At 40.6% G+C, this 14,181-nt stretch overlaps 1 protein-coding gene and 1 long non-coding RNA gene across 3 annotated transcripts in view; one reads left to right on the top strand and one right to left on the bottom strand.

Moving 5' to 3' along the window:
* Window positions 1–6,174, top strand: part of LOC145436631 (uncharacterized) — a 98,443-nt gene extending 92,269 nt beyond the window's left edge. Inside the window, exon 2 of the long non-coding RNA XR_013914360.1 lies at window positions 5,875–6,174. This is a non-coding gene — a long non-coding RNA (uncharacterized LOC145436631). The remainder of the gene's footprint in view (window positions 1–5,874) is intronic.
* Window positions 615–11,292, bottom strand: LOC145436605 (uncharacterized). 2 transcript variants are annotated; one of them, XR_013914325.1, is made up of 9 exons: window positions 9,201–11,292; window positions 9,034–9,129; window positions 5,098–5,377; window positions 4,729–4,837; window positions 4,027–4,225; window positions 3,750–3,956; window positions 2,364–3,692; window positions 2,225–2,295; window positions 615–1,204 (listed from the first exon to the last, which is right to left on the bottom strand). XR_013914325.1 is itself a non-coding variant. In XM_080313995.1 (4 exons), exons 2-4 carry the CDS (start codon window positions 2,485–2,487, stop codon window positions 944–946), a joined length of 456 nt encoding a protein of 151 aa, XP_080170121.1. In that variant the 5' UTR covers window positions 2,488–3,692; window positions 3,750–3,950; the 3' UTR covers window positions 615–943. The 2 variants fall into 2 exon arrangements, 1 of the variants encoding a protein (XP_080170121.1); XM_080313995.1 differs by lacking the exons at window positions 4,027–4,225; window positions 4,729–4,837; window positions 5,098–5,377; window positions 9,034–9,129; window positions 9,201–11,292 and having other exon boundaries at window positions 3,750–3,950.
* Between the last annotated feature and the right edge of the window lie 2,889 nt (window positions 11,293–14,181).

Genomic DNA, 14,181 nt, shown 5'->3' on the forward strand with positions numbered 1-14,181 from the left:
TCTGTGATGTCACCAGCAAATGTTCTCCTTGTCAATTAACCGTTGGTAATGGATTTCCTGGTTCCCTTTGGAGTAGAACAGGCTGGAGGTAATATGTGTTCAGCTTGTGATATATGTCTATATAATCTAATGATACTAGTGGAAACCGACACGATGGCTAAGAAATTTTGAATTGGTACTTACAGATGCTTATAAATAGCGCAGTGTACATAAAATAAGGGGGCCGAGTTCGAAACCCACTATTTTAGATGGTGGTTAGGGAACCTTGAGTCGTAATTAGTATGTACTATGTAGCATCTCCAATACGTTGCAGCCTTGCTCATTCATATTTCGATTAGGCCATTGGTGGACATCTGGTCAACCTTCGAACGTACGGCCGCATCACTGTAAAAATTATTCTTGTAAAATTACAGGAAAAATATGGTATACTCGATTATTAGTTTACAGTATTTTTCTTGTAATTCGTTACAAGCTGACAAGCTAAATCTAGTAAACTCAGTACAAGATATATCTTGTAACTCTCTTTTTCTCTCTCTTATTATACCCAAATCTTGCACCTGAACTGGCAGAAAGACCCAATGCATTCGGCGGCCACGATTGTTCACAAAACTATATAGCGAAAAGGCTCATTTATTTAAAGCCGATTAACAGCAGCAGATCAGCAGGAAATATACAGCAGGCTCAAGCACAGTATATGAAAATCAACAGCAGCATGTATAAAAAGAAATTGTGCAAAAACTATTTGCATGACTTAGCCTGCAGCAGACCAAGCATGCTCTACAGGAGTGCAGCTTGAATGGCTTGACAAGCACTCATGTAGTTCCCAAAGTATCATTAGGTCCAGTACAAACCTATTTTCTACATTACAACGTCAGAATTGTCAAGTAATGAAGTATGCTGAAAATATAATCACTTGAGGCCAAATCTACTTCAGCACTGCAAATCAATTTGTTTCACACATTGAAGCGACCGCAGACGGCATATGCAGCCCTTTGATTTTTGCAATGCAGATGGACAAGAAATGTAGAGTCTTATCCACACCACGTGCGAACTGGATATTGAATACCCAATGTATTGACAGAATGAGAGCTAAAGCATGTGTGAAATCTACTACGTCATTTATCACTAGCCCGTCGAAGTGCACCATCCAATTGGTTTGTCGAGTGTCAAGATGTATAACTGGGTGCGGTGATTCTGGATTATCCTGAAAAAAGAGGGCACACAACTGTATACTGAAAGGCAAAGAGAGTATGAACTTATATAGCCAATAATACTATCAGAGTAATAATGGCTGATGTATTAGGTCAAAATTATGACTATGACAGCACTTATACCAGGGGTACCTTTTCAGCCAAAGGGACACAAGAGATTTAGGAACCATTGAGTGGGCCACTTGAATGTTAATGACCTTTCTTAAGTCGTCCGATAGGAGCCAACCAAATTAGGTAACATTAAAAATAAGACTTACATTTTACATTATGTCATGAGAACTCTGTGGGCATTCATGTCGTGATCGCGCTAGGTGGGAAATTTTTTCAAAAACAATGAATGAATTCGATAAATAAATATGTTACTTGCAAATATTGAGGGTTGCCTTTGTATACCACTGGGTTAATTTTGCAAGGACATGATTATTCGGCGTTTAGATATAGCAATATCGAAGGTTTCGGTGAACATCCCTCCGTCCTATTGTGCAAAGTTTCATTGTCGACGATCTCGCTGCGAGCACACAAGCGAAGTCGCATGTTGGACGACACAACGTTATCTCCTAATTGCGAATATATAGTTGGACTCAATTCTGTAAGTGACGCGTATTTATAATTTTCAGGAGGGCTCCAACACTAAATGCAAAAAATCGAGTGACAATAAATCATGCGAAGTGCCAAGAAAAATATCAAGTCGAATAAATCTGCTGCGAGATATTCTACTTAATGGTCATATACGAAAATCTGCGATAAATGTGGCTGGCCCCTAAATACGCCAATGCGTCGGAACTGATTTTTTAGTCATCATCAAATTTCGCGGTCAGACCAATCAAATTTTGGCAGACCTTGCTATTTTACCCGATGTTTCGAGAATTACCTCGAGGGCCATACACAACCATCTCGCAAGCCACAGGTTAGCCGCCACAGACTTATACTGACATATCTAGCTGTGAGCCTATTATCAGCGCAGTAAAGTATATTTTATAGCAATGCAATGTCGACATGTACTTGGTACAAACCTTGTTTAGAACCAAGAATTTGTCATAGGATTCGTTGAACATTGAAGGTATACCGAGCATCCAATTGAGTTCTGCAGAATATGAAAAAAAAATTCATATTTTGAGTTGTCCAATAATTTGTATATTCAAAGCATTGTACCTATCACATCTACAATGTTGGCTGGCAAGCGATCCCACTTGATTCTTCTTGCATGCTTGGAGAATTTATTTTCTTTGATCTTGTCCAGAATATCTAGACCAGGGGTTCTCAAAGGGTGGGCCATGGCCCACTGGTGGGCCACAGAGCATTTTGAGGTGGGCCACAAAGCTATTTAGGAAATTTTAGAATTAATGTGAGTTTAGTTATATTTGTTATGTTAAACGCTAGAAATATATTCATAAACTTTTCATCAGACTCTGATGAAAACGGGTGGGAGGGACAAACGGCGGCTTTTTCCAGTGGCTATGACAACCTACGGCTAACAGTAACTAAAGTAATTTCGAGTATATGATAACTGGAACGTAATGCTGAAGTAACCAAGTATTCCGGCAGGGTCATATGTCGTATGCCGTGGAAAGGGTATGCAATAAAATCGGAATGAAGTGTAATTGATGTATAGATTTACTGTACTTCGGCAGGTCGAATTATTGTAAGACAAAAATATCCATAATTGAAAATTATTAGCAACTTCTGGTGATGGTATACTGCACCACCGCAACGAATCGTGATGTATTGAGGATATAGCGGAGCGCATTAATCTTTGCAGTCGGTTTAAAATGTCTGGCCTGGAAATCATTGAACGTAATGTAAGAGTCACATGAATTGATTGTATCATTGGATTGAATATTGTGACATCGCAACTTCAGATGGTTTGGCACAAGACATACAATGTACATTGTACAGCATGCATATTAAAAAACTCTTTCTCCACTTCTCTGTAGTACTAGCACCCCATTCATTAATTAATTGTTTGAAGCTGGCCCAGAATGATTATATTATTCCCCACAATAGTGGAACTAAAACCCAATCACACAGTGAATGCGGGGATGTGATCATTGTATTTCGCGACGCGAATGGAGCAGCGGACGATCATAATATACACAGGAGTTTTAGTCTATGATCTACCAGGGCCGTAACAGCCGTTCCGAATCCCCCAATTGGGGGATCTCGAAGGGGTCCAAGATTATTTTGTTGGTCGTTTGTTGGAGGATATATATTCAACTTGAAAATTTTCGCCGCGCTTCGCGCGATTTCATGTCCCTGGTTGTCTGGATTTAAATATCATCAGTAAATTAAGAGAAAAATGCGCATATTTTAGATAAATAGGCATATCGGCGCCGTCGATTACCACGCATTGAACAAAATTATGACTCTAAGATAAAAGGCGGGCCACAGCACACTTTCAAACCGGAAAATGGGCCACGGCCAAGAAAGGGCTGAGAACCCCTGATCTAGACCATTGTTAATCAGCTTCATTTCTTCCAATAGCTGAAACATTATCAGTTACCGTTAAACAGAAATCAAACCAATGATATTGCTTCTTACCCAATATGAATTTCTGATAAGGGGATACTCCACAAGAATGTCAGCAGTTGGCATGTTCCCGTCTTCTATATCTAACCGACGCCTTTTGAAAGTGGCTTTCATTGCTTTCATAAGCTTTGCCTTGGCTGGGTTAGATGAACTTGATTCTGACAATATGATTGACTTATGTTCGGCGAAGCTTTCCTCATTGTTCGAGGATTCTCGGACCTGAAATTTTTAATTAATATATGAATCAGCGGTTCCCGACTGACAAGCCACGAAAATAGTAATTTCCTACTTCGTTAGCAGGAAGACCAGAACTTCAGGGTTTCTTGGATCGAGGGCTGCTCGTGTCGGATTCTTCAGTATGGAGCCGTCTCCGTGGACCAGGTCTTCCATAATTTATTCTATTTGCGATGAGAACCGGATCGTCTGGATTTTTTTACTTTCCGACGTTCGTTAAAAATTTTGTGATCGAGTTTCTTTTTCCAAGCGTGCTAAAATGTTACCGATTTTAGAGAGTGTAGCACAGGGGTGGGCGAACTTTTGAGCTCGCGGGCCGCATTCAACATCTGAATTCATTCGCGGGCCGTCATATCACAAAACGCACCCATGATGCTAAAAAACCTAACGGGTAGTTTGATGGCATGGAAGGTTACGACTGTGGATGAGAGATTTTAAAATATGTAATCGAGACTAAATACAGAGCAATAACTATGAATGGGATGCAAATCGCGCGAAGCGCGAAAATTTTTTTCAGTCGAGCTCAGCTTCGCGCCCCCATTCAGATGCCCACCAGTTTGAGAACCACTGTCTTAGAATTATCGTGGTGAAATATACTAAGAAAAATTTAATCAAGTCCCTGCATTAATTTGATTTTTTTGTACGCATTTTATCAATATTTAAAAAAAGTTTCTTTAGACTCTCGCGGGCCGCACAGAACGGCGTAGTTTGCCCATCCCTGGTGTAGCACTACCATACTTCAAGCTTCAAAACTCACCCATGCAGGAAGATAATGATCTTCATCTGCCAAGCTTGATCTCAGAACTGTATATTCTTGCACTAGAGCTGTACATACCAGTGTTCTTGTATACGGTGGCACGCCAAGTCTGAATGAAAAGTGGACGAAAGTTACATAGTCAAGAAGCTGAATGCACCAAAATTGGTATCGGGTCATCTCCAGTATTTTCATTCAGTATATCCTGAGTACAGAGGACTATGGTTGTCACAAAGCGTTAGTCTGTGAATAAGGACGTAATAGAACCGACCTGATGCTGTGCATGGCCCAAAATTATACCCTTTGTGACCCATCCCACACGTTGAAAAACGCTGCACTAGAATATAGATCACTTCAACAGCCAATACATACCCAAAGTGTTTCGTTAGATCTTGGAACAGATGGTCCACAATTGCTTTTCTTAATCTTGGCCTCAAGTCGCTTTTTGACTCCAGGTTTTCCACCTCGTTGTGCAGATAAGCAGGAAGGCACACCTTATACTTGCCGTCAGACCATCTTTGAGGAATTTTAGTACATTCTTCAGCATCCATCAATGGCGTATCAGTTATAGGTGTAGAGGGCTCCAGATCATTCATGAATGATGAAGCATCAACGCCTTGTTCTGAATTTCGCAGACCACTGCACATATCTCCTGCAATCAAAATATCACTTATGAGACAAAATTCTGGTTCCCAAAGGAAGCGCTAGCTACAAACAAGGCGACTGGGTGGGGGGTGGGGGATAAATGTTAAAATAATTGCTATTAATAAATTCAAATGAAAAATCTAAATATTGATTGACTTCTCCATTCTCAAAGTATTCGGCTGTAAGATAACGTTGCGCAACACGACTACATTTAAACGCCGGAACTAGAAAGCTATACTTAGCTGTCAGTGTTTATATTCTTGATTATACTAAGTATAGCTTTCTAGTTCCGGCGTTAAAATGTAGTCGTGACGGTGTATATCAGTGTTCCCAAATACATTCTTACACAATGTGTAAGTGACATTCACAATTACAAATTCAAAACAACGCCATAGCTGTCAGTGTTCATATTCTTGATTATACTATGGCGTGGTTTGTAATTTGAATTTGTAATTGTGAATGTCACTTACATTCTAGTCTTCACATCCCAGGTGTTGCAACCAGACATGGGGTGATTACTTTATGAATGTAATCGATTGCGATTACGATTACTTCGGAATCACGCGATTACGATTACGATTACGATTACAGCAAAATCAGGAAGTAGTCGATTACGATTACGATTACATTGAAAAAGTAATCACGATTACTCACGATTACATTTGTTTTGCTTAGGACTATAATCTTAAATGATATATGGGAAGGCAATACAAGGATTGCGATGAAAAGGCTTAATGAGATATCAACTTTCTTCATACATCTTGCGTCATTTGCTTATTACGTCATAATATATCAATTGCACAACTTTATAGTGCATGATTAATCGCATCCAACGATTTGCATTATTGCCAGGTCTTTACCTGCCGCGCCCCAAATTCCTTAATAGAGTGGGGAGCGTGCTCGAAGGGGACTCAAAAGTATTTCGTAAACCAACAGATATTATAGAGCATTTTCGAGAATTTAATTAATTCTTGTAAATGTTTTTCGAGCTTTGCGATTCAAATAACTCTAGTACAGGGGTCACCAACGCGGACCAAATGAGTCGTCCGCGGTCGCTGTAGTAGTGGTGGCTTTTGGGGTGGGCGAGGTGGGCGGCCGCCAGGGGGGGCTGGCCGAAGGGCTCCCCTATTTGGATTATGCGCTTTTTTCAGGGATAATAACGAATAAACATGGAAATCCGTGTAAGGCAAGAATAGGATTCCGTACAGATGTGTCAATCATCATCAAATCTCTGCATTTGTTAGAAACGTACCATATCCCGATAATCATCACGTCTCTGCATGCGGTAGAATTACTTAGTTTTAATGTCGTCTATCTTTGCACACATGAAAAAATAGACATGGCCGAATCTAGCACCTGGCCAAACCTTGATAGACAGATAATAATAACAGATGCGAAAGAGGGGTCTGGGGGGCGAAGCCCCCCATAAGTTACGGATAGATACTTATAGGGCGGCCCCCGGTAAGTCTCGCCCAGCCCCCCTCCCCCCCCCCCGTTCGTATGGCCACCACTGCGCTGTAGCCAATATCCAAATGAGAGATTTGATAGTTGAAGCTCGTTTCATATGAGCAGCAGTTGAACATGGGTCGGCCGACGCCAAGGAACATACGAACGCAGTCGCTCGGGGCATTGCTTGTCTTCGTCCACGCGGCGGCTCAACGGAAATCTATATAGTTAATATTCCCGAGTCTAGACGCGGAGATCGGCGCTTCTGCGCGCACTGCAGCAACGCAACTGAGCTTGGAGGAGCTGGCGTGAGTCCCTGCGAGTGAGCGTTTTTTTCTTGGTAAGGGGCGGAAACCCGGCCCAGTGCTCTGATTGTCTTACTCTAAGTGAAGAAATCCAACTGAACATGGATAAACGACGGGAGTAGGCTACGTGGTAACTCGTCGGTCGTCGCAATAATCAGTACACATTAAACAAGAAGTAGCTTTTTGTTTCAAAGCAGTTGGTGACCCCTGCTCCAGTAGATAGCTGGGTTTGAAATGCATACCTGTTCCCCTCAAGAAAAAACATACATAGGCTATATTTTATGGGAACAGACATTTCGTAGCCGGTCATTACCGCGCCACGATCCCACAACACACCAAAACATATAAGCAGTTTCGGCCAACACGCAACTCCACGGGATGTGATACCAAAGAAATACCTTGGCCGAAACTTAGGGTATTTTATTGCCAATAGCCGCGCTGAGTGGGCAGGACTAATAACTCTTGTCCTTCCAATCTGGTCCCACAATGCAAATGTCACCCGGCGCATCCACAAAGGAATAAAGCCATGACAATTTGTGTGTGCGTCTCACAAAAGATACTCTTTTAGTCTGCTACGTTTGGGCGAGTACAATATCTTGTGATTATACAACGGACTGGAGGTCGCGAATTAACAACATACAGTAATATGTCCACGGACCAATTATAACAACATACCAGATGCTATGAATATGAATTACGTGCCCCAGCTTTACAGGTAAATCTTACACTCGGGGCTCAGAGAGGTTATAAATGAATAGTAATATAATGCAATTACCAATATTATTGACGAAATTCACTTTTGAAAGTTGACCAACGGTTGAACAGGGGAATTGCTGTTTTGGCTGAATTGCTGATTCTAGCTACAACCCACGCTAACATGTCAGGCTATATAAGCGGATGGTTATGGCGGCAGGTCCAAATGCTAAGTAACGAACTGTGAAATAGCGATTGACGCCCGTTTCAAGTAGTTATATGAGAATAAGATATGGTTAACATAAAAATTCTGCCTTCAACTTAATACATATACAGCGAGCTGCTGTTACGAGAAACGGCTAAGCACGGCTAGGTTATGATATATATCAGCAGCTGTTTATTTGTAATGCTTCGTTGTGGAAACTGCAATGTCTTAATCGACGAGTACAAAATTCCGAATCTTCGTCAGGTGCACGTGCGTACGTAGGCCTCCTGTTCGCCAAGCAGCAATGGTAAACTGCGTTTAACTAAGCACAACTAAACATTAATACATAAGTTACTATTTGAAACTATAGGCAGAGTGGTGATCAATATCCTGCTGCGAGGTAGCGGCTTCTGTAGTGTATTGATAACCTGATATACACCACGGGAGATGTTCTTACAATCACACTACAATGTCCATCGCATGTCTATTTACTATATGTGGAATGTGGATACTTGTTACGCAATGACGAGCGGAGCTAATACTTCTGACGTAATAATGAGTCAGTGGCGTTTTAAAACAGACGTTTGTGCTAACGCTAACGTGGTATATTATCTCATTCTTGTTCACGAATATTCAGTTTATGTCATAGTCCTTGTACAAACAAAAAGTAATCGTTCATTCACAAACAAATCGATTAGATATGGGAAGTAGTCGATTACGATTACGATTACTTCGGATTTTTTTCGAATGTAATCGATTGCGATTACGATTACTTCAAAATGCTGTAATCGTCGTAATCGATTACGATTACTAATCGCGATTACCCCATGTCTGGTTGCAACCAGACTAATAAAATTTTAGGTAGGCCTTGCAAGTTTACAATCTGGGCAATCCATTTTTGATAATATTAATTTCGAAAATAACCTCGCGGGCCACTCAAAACCTTCTTGCGGGCTACATGTGGCCCACGGGCCACGGGTTGGCCGGTCCTGCAGTAGGTGACATAAAACTTACTATTCGTCTGCTCTTCAGTCAATGATACATCCGCATTACTGGTGCAATTTGAATTACAAACACCAGCACCAAGCAAATCTGTCACTTTCGAAGGCTCTGCAAGGCAAAAATATCAAGTAACGAAGCATGTATATTATAGTAATTGTATAACCATGAGACTAAATTACCTGATTTTTTTTCACTCAATTTCAAAATATCGCCACTGCGTAGTTCCACTTCAGAATCAAATTCAGCCCAGCCAAAATCTTTGTCATGGTACTCAATGTTGGCATTGTCAGCGGGAACTTCAGGAAATTTATGTAATACAGCAGTTTTCACTTCTAATACAGAGTTTACTCTTTACTCTAAACACTTTTGAACGGTCACCATAGGTCACCTTCAACTTTACCTGTGCTTCAGCGTTAGCCATAGCAATCAAGACTATTTCAATAACCTGAAATACATCAAATCACAAATATTGATCAGTTATATACGCCGCGACGTTACCTCATCAGGTTAATGTCATTGATTACATACATCTGCTGCTGTTCATGATACATCAAGTCTGTAGGACGAAAAACACGAACGCCATCTTCTTTAACAGAGTAACTATGAAAGTGTTTGATAAACTGAATAGACTTTATCAATTTAGTACAAAAGAAGCACTCGGCATTGACAAACAATATATACTCAATTCTACAAAGTGTTAGTTCATCAGCAGTTTTCTCAATGGCTGGATCCGCCATTCGCGTTCGCGCCGAGATGGGCGGATATAATATTGTAAAATCCAAATCCTGTTACGAATTCGAGATTGAAATCCAAGTCCAAATCAATAAAAGGTAGGCATCTGATCCGAATAACACGTTGAAGTGTAAAGTTATGTGACATTTCAAGTTCATTTCTACATATATTGATCGTAAAATTAATCTAAATTCGATATCCATTGTTCTTGAATCAGATAAAAATTATTAATTGCGATTATTTGAAATCGAAATCCAAATCCTTCCTCGTATTGATCTCGCGCCTTTTTGATAAACCGCTCAACCAAAACCGGCGAATTTATTTTGTGCAAACAGGGTGAATTGGGAGTTTATATTGAAATATAATGACCAAAAGGATGATAATGAAAAATAGTAACATTGGAATCACATCGTATTTTGTGTCTTGTCCATTTTCCTATTGCCGGATATGATGTCTGGGTGTTTTTGAACAACGTTTCAACTCACATGTCTTAGGGGCTTGTCAGGGGTGTGTTCGAACTGCGTTAACACTCGGACATCATGTCTGAGGCGTGACTGGAGTAAGATCGGACTGCGTTGTCTATCGAATATCATGGTAGGGATGTGTTCGGACTGCGTTATGACACTCGAGCATCATGTCTGGGACACATTTAGGGCATGTCTGGGGTGTGTTCGGCCTGTATTGACACTCGGATATCATGTCTGAGGCTTGTCTGGAGATAGGTTCGGACCACGTTGTTAATCACACATCATGTCAGGGGGTATTTGTAGCGCGGTGGACACTCGAACATCATGTCTGGGACATGTCAGCGCATGTCGATGGGGTGGGGGGGGGCGGTGTTCGAGCTTCGTTGACACTCGGACATCATGACTGATGCATGTCTGAAACAGGTTCGGACTGCGTTGTCTATCGAACATCATGTTTGGGATGTGTTTGGACTGCGTTTTTACATTTGAGCATCTTGTCTGGGTCATGTCTAGGGCATGTCTGGGGTGTGTTGGGCCTGTATTGACACTCGGACATCATGTCTGAGGCATGTCTGGAGATAGGTTCGGACTGCGTTGTCAATCGAACATCATGTCAGGGGTGTGTTCGAATTGTTGTTGACACTCGAACATCATGTCTGGGACATGTCTGGGGTGTGTTCGAAATGCGTTGACAGTAAGACATCATGTCTGAGGCATGTCTGGAGTAAGTTCGAACTGCGTTTTCGATCGCACATCATGTCTGGGACATGTCTGGGGCATGTCGGGGGGCGTGTGCGAACTGTGTTGACACTCGGACATCGTGTCTGGGCATGTCTGTGGTGTGTTATGGTGTCTGGGGTGTGTTATCGTGTCTGTGACGAATCTTGAGTGAGTACAGACTGCTATTTTTGTTCATTCTTCTTGCAGAAAATATAAACAATTTACAAGCACAATTACAAGCACCGACCTATGACAGCTTGTTATATGCTTGCATTTGGCATTTACAAGCTCCATCGAGCTTGTATCGAGCATTTATTAGCTCGTTACAAGCTATTTTACAAGAATTATTTTTACAGTGATGAACCAGTAAAATCAATATAACTATACGGCCGTCTACATGAATTTATATTAGCTTGTGTTGGAGGCCGTCAATTCGACTTAAAATTGTTCTTCGCCCTTAGCGAGATTCAGGACGACTTGGATTTTTCGTTTTTAATATAATAGTGTCGTTACAATATGTGAACACCACCGTACAAATGCGAAACGCGTAGGAAAGTGATGCGCTCCATAAAGTTCTACCAATTTGGAATCGTGTGCGTCTCACGAATGACGGTTTTCTAATACGTTCGAAAGATTCCAATATATATTAGCGTAACCACAATCATGGTGGGAGGTCAAGATATTACAACATAAAACAAATTGATTACCAATACCGGAAGATGCATCATCATCAATTTTGTGACCAAGATGATTTTCGAGGGCACTCCCTACATCCGCTCTAGCGGTTAATATAACACGTGGGCTTATAATAAGTAAATATTTGACATTAAAATATGTGAAACTACCAATATTATCGACGAAATTAATTCCTTCATGAGGTTAAAAAATATTCGTGCTCCGCTCAATTGTTGCGCGAGTCCCAATAACTTTTTCCAATAATTCTCGCGATTTGGTTGCATATTTAGTAAGTCTGTAGGGGTGTTCTGCTTCTGCAATTATAAACTTGTAGATACAAGGTATAGTTCAAGAAACACAGTGAAGGCACAGAACATCACAAAGTCTCTCCGCGGTGCGAAGTTTAACATGAGTATTTGTCCGCCAGTTGGACCATGACGACTTTCCACCTGAATGAGGCCTTATGCTATTGCTACATATATATATTGAAATGCGGCCGTGAATAGCAAAAACACCCCCGGATAAGGCTGCATACGGGATCGGTGTATTATATGGTCAGGGTGTGCGAGTTTTGAGTAAACCTTAAAAGGGTGTACCACGACGAAAAAGGTTGAAGAGCACCGGAATAACCAACATATTTACAAAAATATTCTTGAAGCTGTATATTGACAAAATTATATAATACAATAGAAATTCACACGACAGAGTCATCATCAACATTAAACCACTGTTCTACGTGAGACTTGGTATGGACGTGATCTAGCAGAATTAAAACTAAATATGCCCGTCTACGTATCCCTCTCTCTATGTCTATATATTCGCAATTACATAATTTTACGACTTGACAAAATGTAAATAGCGAAAAGTTAGTATAGGTCATAAAGTAAAAGTAGAAGTAGCGGAAAATAGGTTTACGTGAGTAAGTACTGCAAGTAGAGTAAAAGTTCCTGAGTACTTGTGAAAACTATAAATACGTTGTTACTGGCCAATTCAGTATTCACTACATTTCTGCAATCCAAGCTTGAGGTGACCAAAATACCTACTTCGACAGTGACCACACCCGCTCTAATCGCATCCGATGAACTTTTTCAAGGGCTACGAAGAGGCCAATTTTTGATTTTAGGGTGCAAAGTTTCTGTTTTTAATTTTCCGAAGAAGGATCATCATCATAACTTGCAATACACCGCTCCTTTACCAGAGTTGACTTCACTGACTGTTTGCGTCTTGGTTAAGCCTGGCAATCAAATTGAGTTCGTAAAAGGATCGATCATTAGTTACTGCACAATGAGCGCGGTGAGCTGCAACACCTTTCTCGTGTATTTACCTGAGAAGCATGTTGTTGTGTTCGTCAACTCTCATGAGTATGGATATTACCATGTTCCCCCAATCACAACTCGGTCGCACTAATGCATTACAACGAGCATGGCTGCAATAAAGTATTACATCAATGGCTCTGAGTACCTTCCAAGTAATACCGGTAGAATGAAGATAAACGTACCGGGAGGGGGAGTACTGATCGTGGGTCAGGATCAATATTTTAGTCTAAACGGAATTACTCCTGGTGCACCACGTCAGGACTATCAAGGATTCCATGGAAAAATACAAGGACTTCGTCTTTGGATTAGAGCTATGAATCAAGAAGGAATCCGGGACCTGTATCTGTCACGATGCAATTGCGCGAATGATTCCATAATACCTTTCGATGAGTCCAACTCTATGATAAGGGGAGACTTGACTGCAACCTACAATGTGTCATGTGATTACAATGAGTGATGGTCAATTTTCACTTCCGAACTCCGATGTTGCTGATTGAAAATTAAACAATTCATATATGAAGTCGTATTATATATACAGCACTCGACGCCGTCAAAAACGTAAACAAGTGTACACAATGCAGTTGATCGGGCTATGAGATTATACGAATGCACCTTCTGAAATAAATTATAGTCTGTTACCCATATTTAACAGCATGACCGAATTTGTAAATTCGCAAAATATATAAATGTTTGTGCTTGGTAGTAACTTTACAAACGACTGCAAATAGTAAGTGGTGCAACGGGGCAGAGGTATTTCTGCTGTTGCGAAATCGATTGCATATACCAATCTGGAAGAGGCGATTTTTCGAACGATTAATTTGTATGATGCAAAAATTTCAGATCAATCTTACCGCGAGCACACAATATAATATTGTGTGTCCTCAAGTGAACTTTTTGTTGCCGTATGATCTCGTATAACAAGAAGTGCTAATTTAGCGGTGTTCGTAGATTATCGTCTCATGTGATGTGTCGATATATAGTCAATACCAATAAAAGCTAAGGGCGTATTGCAGTGGTTTTATTGCTAGTATTGTATATTGTTACTAATACGGTGGTATTATAGCGAAATCTCTACTAATGGATATTTGGAAAGAATTTGTTTTTGTTTTCACGAGTTAACGTTAATTATCAGTAGCAATTTTGTATTTATGCGTTAACATACGAGTCTGCGGAGTTTACTCTCGGTATTCTTTCCTAACAAGGGCATAAAACTTATGTGAAAATGTAACAAGGGATTAGGAAAGTGACTA

Source organism: Botryllus schlosseri, chromosome 3 (genome assembly GCF_051294905.1).
Source record: "Botryllus schlosseri isolate E-star chromosome 3, Bs_hap1, whole genome shotgun sequence".
In the NCBI taxonomy this organism is placed as follows: domain Eukaryota; kingdom Metazoa; phylum Chordata; class Ascidiacea; order Stolidobranchia; family Styelidae; genus Botryllus; species Botryllus schlosseri.

What these genes read in the sequence shown, in the direction of transcription:
- LOC145436605 (XM_080313995.1), bottom strand. Translation starts at nt 2,487, where the DNA reads ATGGCCCACCCTTTGAGAACCCCTGGTCTAGATATTCTGGACAAGATC. An exon ending in CAACATTGTAGATGTGATAG is followed by an intron (nt 2,296 to 2,363) that starts GTACAATGCTTT and finishes CATATTCTGCAG; the next exon opens with AACTCAATTGGATGCTCGGT. An exon ending in AATTCTTGGTTCTAAACAAG is followed by an intron (nt 1,205 to 2,224) that starts GTTTGTACCAAG and finishes CTCTTTTTTCAG; the next exon opens with GATAATCCAGAATCACCGCA.